This window comes from Zonotrichia albicollis, chromosome 30 (genome assembly GCF_047830755.1).
Source record: "Zonotrichia albicollis isolate bZonAlb1 chromosome 30, bZonAlb1.hap1, whole genome shotgun sequence".
Classification (NCBI taxonomy): Eukaryota; Metazoa; Chordata; class Aves; order Passeriformes; family Passerellidae; genus Zonotrichia; species Zonotrichia albicollis.
The window spans coordinates 3,604,913-3,611,213 of NC_133848.1; the positions used below are offsets into that span (position 1 = coordinate 3,604,913).

The 6,301-nt window shown below is 65.0% G+C and overlaps 1 protein-coding gene across 1 annotated transcript; it reads right to left on the reverse strand.

Annotated features, from left to right (window-relative positions):
- Positions 1–2,489: 2,489 nt before the first annotated feature.
- LOC102070620 (lysosomal acid glucosylceramidase) lies at positions 2,490–6,233 on the reverse strand. Its single transcript, XM_074529538.1, has 10 exons — positions 5,806–6,233; positions 5,357–5,548; positions 5,136–5,282; positions 4,922–5,055; positions 4,669–4,841; positions 4,347–4,584; positions 4,011–4,235; positions 3,774–3,937; positions 3,529–3,654; positions 2,490–2,811 (listed from the first exon to the last, which is right to left on the reverse strand). Exons 1-10 carry the CDS (start codon positions 5,870–5,872, stop codon positions 2,709–2,711), a joined length of 1,569 nt encoding a protein of 522 aa, XP_074385639.1. The 5' UTR covers positions 5,873–6,233; the 3' UTR covers positions 2,490–2,708.
- Between the last annotated feature and the right edge of the window lie 68 nt (positions 6,234–6,301).

The following is a 6,301-nucleotide window of genomic DNA, read 5'->3' on the forward strand; positions in this document are numbered from 1 at the left end:
ATAGCTCCTAAGGCAATCAGCCACCTTGGAGCTCACTTCCAGCCATCCAGGATGCCCCTGTTCACCCCTTCCCATTCCAAGCTCCAGTTCTTCCTGCCCCCCATCACCCACAGCCCCCCAGCTGGCTCAGGTCCCACAGCTCCTGGAAGCAAAACACTGCGGAGGCTGCTGAGGCTCATCCTTATCAACAGCAGCTGATAAGAGCGCCCTGCTGAGCAGGAAAAGTGAGACCCAGGGGCCGGGCAACGCCTCGCATGGAGCTGCTGGCACAGCAGATGCCAGACAGCCCCACCAAGCCCCCAAAGCTGCTTCTTGTGGCCCATCTCCAAATAGGGGGAGCTCCTGGGGGTCGCAGGGGCCTCGTGGCATGGTGTGAGCGCCCTTTGCAGTGCTCAGGTGGGTTCCTTCAAGGAGGTGGGGTCAAAGGAGCCACCAGAGGAGCCAGAGGGTGAATTTTGTCCTCAGAGGAGCCAGAGGGTGAATTTTGTCCCTAAGCCAGGCCAGTGTGGATGGGGACACAGGGACACGGAGCTGGGCTGAGTCACCTTTCAGGGGATCACGGCTTTGTTGATATTTATGCCAAAGAGCCTCAGTGTGGCAACTCCTTCCCAACAGCGAGACCCCAGCCCAGAGCACATGGGGACAATCCCCAGGGTAACCACCGGCTCTAGGTGGGACCCCAGCATCCCCCAGCCACCGCGAACCCCACACGAGCCAAGGCTTTGCACAAGAATTAATGAGCAGAGCCAAGCCCAGCGACGTCGGAGGATTCGCCCCCGCTGCGTTTATCCCGGAGCCAGTCGGTCCTTGAGCACCGAGCCGAGCGCAGGGACCGGGACACGTGGACCGGGGTGATTCAGCATCCGGCCACAGCTGTGAGCAGCGGGGCAGGTAAGCGAGGAACAGGTGGGGGAGCGGCCCTGCACCGGGAGAGGGATGCTGGCAGCGGGGCGATGGGGATGGGGCTCGCTGCGTGATCCTGGAGAAACATTTCCCTCTTGTGGACAAACACAAACAGCCTCGGGGCAGGAGCACGCTGCTCTCACAGGGCTCTGGCGACAGCTCCCGGAGGTCCCACGAGCAGCATCGCTGTGGCTCCGTGGCGTGCCAGTGTCCCAGGGTGACACTGTCACTCAGCGGCCACGCCTGGGCTGCGCTCAGCCCACGCAGTATCGCGGCTGTCAGTCCTGACAGCACCCCTGGGCACATCCCACCTGCACGGAACCCCGCCGCCCTGAAATTATGACCTCCCTGCCCTAATCTCCTGCTCTCACACCCTGCCAGCTCCCTCCCTCCTTCCTGGGTGCGCCCACACTCTGCACCCACTCCCGCTCCCGCCCCCGCTTGCTCCAGGCACCCCAGATCTGTGGTGGGTGCTGAGCCCCGGGTGCACCCCCAGTTTCCTCACCACATTGGGGACCCCTCAGATCAGTCCCTATGGGGAACAGCAGGCTCCAGGCAGAGCTGGGCAGCCTCTCTGTCCCAGAAAATCACCAAGAGCAGCTGGGGCTCAGCCTCCCTGTCTTAAAAAAGCCCCAGGAGCAGCTGGCACTGCCCTGACCTCAGTCAGAGCTGCCTGGGACCCTGAGGCCTGGGTGCACCCCCAGTTTCCTCTCCACAGTGGGGACACCTCAGATCAGTCCCCATGGGGAACAGCAGGTTCCAGGCAGGGCTGCTGCAGCCTGGGCAGCCTCTCTGCCCCAGAAAAGCCCCAGGAGCAGCTGAGGCTCAGCCTCCCTGTCTCGAAAAAGCCCCAGAAGCAGCTGGCACTGCCCTGACCTCAGCCAGAGCTGCCTGGGACCCTGAGCCCCTGGTGCACCCCCAGTTTCCTCACCACTGTGGGGACCCCTCGGATCAGTCCCCATGGGGAACAGGGAAGCTCCAGGCAGAACTGGGGCTCAGCCAGAGCTGGCTAGGAGCCTGAGCCCCCCAATGCTGCCATGCTCCTGGAGCTGGTTTTTACCTCCAGCCCCGGCCTCAGGACCTTGGTTTGGGGGAGATGTGACCCACAGAGCCCCTGGCCTGACCTCAGGCTGCAGGTGGCTCCGGAGTGGCAGGGAAAGCACAGAAAGCTGAGGCTTGCCTGCAATCCCTGCTCAGCCCTTCCATCGAGGGTGGGTGTCCAAGTGCTTTGTGCCTGCTCCTGATGCAGCACCCAGAGCATTCAGGGTGACTCCCGAGCCACCTGCTAGCTCCTAAAACCTGTCCCCAACAGCAGCAGGAGCACAGCTGGGCTCTGCTCAGCCCCAGCCAGGCAGTGCATGCTCAGAGCTGGGACAGAGTCATGCCTGGAGCATCTCAGCAGGGTCTGAGGTGGGCAGAGGGGCAGGGCAGGGAGAGGGGCTGGGCAGGGATAGGGGGTGCCCACGACGCTCCAGATGCTCTGTGCTGCTCGCCAGGCTCCAGCAGGCTCCACGCCGGGGCGGCATCCAGCCACAGTGCCCAGGAGCGGGGGAGGGACCCGGAGCTTTCCCTTCCAGCCGCACACATCAAGGCAGCATCCGTGTTTAATGTCGGAACAGCAGAACACAGCACTCACAGCCTGTGGGGTCTCCACCCTGAGGGGCACGGTGCCCCCGGCCCTCCTGCACACGCTCAGCGTCCCCGGCCTGGCCCATTCTGGCTCTGTCACAGCCCTGGGGACGCTGCCCCGGCCCGAGCCCGCGGGCAGCTGGGGCTGCACGTCCGGCCCCCGGCGCCTCGGCCCGTCACTGCCGCTGCCACACGTAGGTCTGGATGGAGTTGGCCGGAGCCACGGCCGCCAGGAGGCCCACGGTGTCCGCCAGCCCAAAGGTGATGTCCTGCGGGGACCTGCGGGGTGACAGCAGGGCGGTCATGCCTGCAGCACCTGCACAGGGCCCAGAGGGGTGGGGTCCCATAGAGGGGTGGCAGATGGGGATCCCATACAGGGGTTGCAGGACAGGGGTCACATATGGGGCTGGCAGGATGAGGGTACCACACAAGGCTGATGGGACAGGAGTCACACACAGGGGTGGCAGGACGGGGGTCCAACATAGGGGTGGCAGGACGAGGGTCACACACAGGGGTGGCAGGACAGGGGTCCAACACAGAGGTGGCAGGACGAAGGTCACACACAGGGGTGGGAGGACTGGGGTCCCATACAGGGGTGGCAAGATGGGGGTCCCACACAGGGCTGATGGGACGGGGATCCCACATGGGGCTGGCAGGATGGGGGTCCCATACAGGGGTGGCAGGATGGGGGTCCCAGACAAGGCTGATGGGACAGGGGTCCCACACAAGGGTGGCAGGACGGGGGTCACACATGGGGCTGGCAGGACGGGAGTCTCACATACAGGTGGCAGAATGGGGGTCACACACACAGGGCTGGCAGGACAGGGGTCCCACACGAGGGTTCCAGGATGGGGGTCTCACATAGGGGTGGCAGGATGGGGGTCCCACATAAAGCAGGCAGAATGGGGGTCCCACATAGGGCTAACGGGACAGGGGTCCCACATAGGGCAGGCAGGAGGGGGGTCCCACACAGGGGGGCCAGGCTGCATCACCCACCGGTTCAGAACCACCACAACCACAGCCCCATCAGGGCGCAGGAAAGCCGTGTACTCCAGCGCTGTCTTCTTGGACTCTCTGGAGGCGACGAGCCCCACGCGCTGGGAGCCCTCGGGGATGAATTTACTGAAGAGACAAACGAGAAACAACTTCAGGGAGACCCCAGGAGAGCTCCTCTGGAGCCAAATTTGCCTTCCTTCTCTCAGGACAAGGCAGCTTAGCACATGTTGTGGGCTCCAACCCACCTGAAGTGCCCCATGTGGTAGAACATGGGCTGTTTGTAGAAGATGCCTTCACTGCTGTCCACAATGATGGGGCTGTCCACATAGTTCTTGACCCAGTTAGGGCCCCCCTCCAGATCCAGGGCCAGGTTCCAGTCAGTCCAGCCGGCCACAAAGTGGTTCAGATTCTGCAACAGCACAGCTTCAGATGCCTGCCCAGCACCACCAACCCTCCCAGGGCCCAGCACACAGGGGCCTCACCGTCAGGATGCTGTGGCTGTACTGGTTCCCCCGCTCCCAGCAGCCCAGAATCACATCCCTCTCCCAGAAATGGGCCCCGATGCACGCCTCCGTGGCCAGGATAAAGTAGTCAGGGAAGAGCTCATGAGTGGGCAGCACTGTGTCCTGTATGGGGCCGATGAAGTCCAGGTACCAGTGGATGCCGATGCCGTGGACGTAGCGAGCTGCCTGCTCGTCCTCCAGGACCTGGCAGGGAAAAGAGTCAATCCCACAGGGCACAGAGGCCCAGCCCGCCACAGGTAGAACACCCAAGCCCCCCACAAGGACAGGGGCTCTTCCCAGGGTCACCACACTCACCACTCTGGCCCAGTGCGGGAGGTGGAGCCGGTTGTCATCCAGGATGATGAGCTGGACGTGGCGGTGGGAGCTGTTGGCCAGTGCTGGGCCCAGGTCCCGAGCAATGAAGTCCCTCTGCTGCTCAGCTGTGAAACCCAGGCACTGGAAGGGGTAGTTGTTGATCAGCCCAGCTGTGGGCTCATTCTCTGCTGTCACTGCCCAGAATGTCACATTGTGCTTGGCATATTCATCCAGGAACCTGGCATGGAGGAAGAGGTGAGTCATGAGGAGTGCTCAGCACCACCACTGAGAGACCCCCAGGTATCTCCCAGCAGCTCCTCACCGTACAAAGTAGTTGGCCCAGGTCTTGTGGTACTTGTCCCCTGCCTGCCCCTTCAGTGTCCCCTTCCCCACGTAGGACTCGCTGGTCTTCAGCCAGGTGGGGGAGGTCCAGGGGCTGGCGTACAGCGACAGCGGCCGCTTGCTCATGGCCGAGGCTCGGTGAAGGAGGGGGATCTGCAGGAGGAGGTGCAGGGGCCCGCTCAGCTCAGCCCCTGGGACTCTCCATCCCCTCCCTGCTCCCTCCCACCGCTCGCCTTCAGCTTGGTGTCCTCGTCCCGCAGGGCAAAATGGGTGAGCTCGTAGTCATAGGGGACGTCATCGTAGGTGTAGGCATGCAGGGAGAAGTCACAGCTGGCCATGGGGAGCCGGATGAGGTTGTACTCCAGCCCTGCCAGCACAGCGGGACACGAGGTGTCCATCATGTCCACACTCCCTGCCACCATCCCACCTGTGTCCCCCACGTCCTACCCTCCTCAGAGAAGTAGGAGCGCAGCAGGTGATCCTGGGCTCTCTCCGGCAGGGACAAGATGTTGATGGCGGCCGCATCGGTGATGGAGCCACCAAAACCCTTCACCCTCTGGAAGCGCTGCGTCGTGTCCAGCCTGAGGACAACATCTGCAGGGAGGGGAGCCCAGCATGACGGCGGGTTGCTGCAGGGTCCATCCCATCCCTGCCGTCCGCGGCAGTACCTGGGGCGCAGAGTTTGTGCTGGAATTTCCCCTCGCTCCGCTCCAGTCTCTTGCCAGCCTTGCTGCTCTCGTATTTGACGTAGTAGCCGTGGGCTGGCAGGACCAGGGGGTCCAGCGTGTCACAGTAGGTGGCATTGCAGACGCAGACCATGGCATCACGGCCGAAGTACTTGGGGCTGCAGGGCCGGGCGCCTGGGGGGCACGGAGGGTGGTGGGGGCAGCCTCAGGGACGTGTCCCTGCCCCGGGGGTGACACCAGTGCCCCCGTGCTGCACATCCCGGCACCTCCCGAGCACCGAGCACCGCGCCGCCCACGGACCCCCGGACACTCCTCGGGCATCCCCGGCCACGGACTCCAAAGGTATTCCCAGCTCCTCCCGTCCCATTCCGGGCCGCCGCGGCACCCCCATCCCCGGACCCACCGCGTACCCCCGGGTTCCCCTCGCTCACCTGCGGCCCGGTGCACGGCCAGCAGCACCGGCAGCAGCCGCCAGCACAGGGCACCGACCGCCCCCATGGCCCCGCCGCTCCCGGCGCGCTCGGAGCCGGCCCGGCTGCACCGGCTCCGCCGCCGGCCTTGCCTTTAAGGGCGCCCGGGCAGCTCGTCCCGCCCACACCCGGTGCAGGAGCGGCACCGACTCTGGGCGGGCCTGGCCCCGGCCCTTCCCCCGCGAACCGGGAAAACCGCGTGGGAACGGGGTCGCTTCCCCCCGGTCCCTCCCCGAGAAAAGCAGCCAGTCCCGGTCCCCGTTCCGGTTGCGGTCCCGTTCCTGGTTCCGGTCCCGATTTCGGTCCCCGCCGCCTCCCCAGGCCCCGACGGCACCGGTCGCCCCGTCCCGCGGAGCCGCTACCGGGAAACCGGGAGCCGGCACCCCGTGACCGGTCAGCTGACCGCCCGCCCCGCCCCGCTGGGCCCCGCCCGCTCCGTGACACCGGCGCCGTGGGC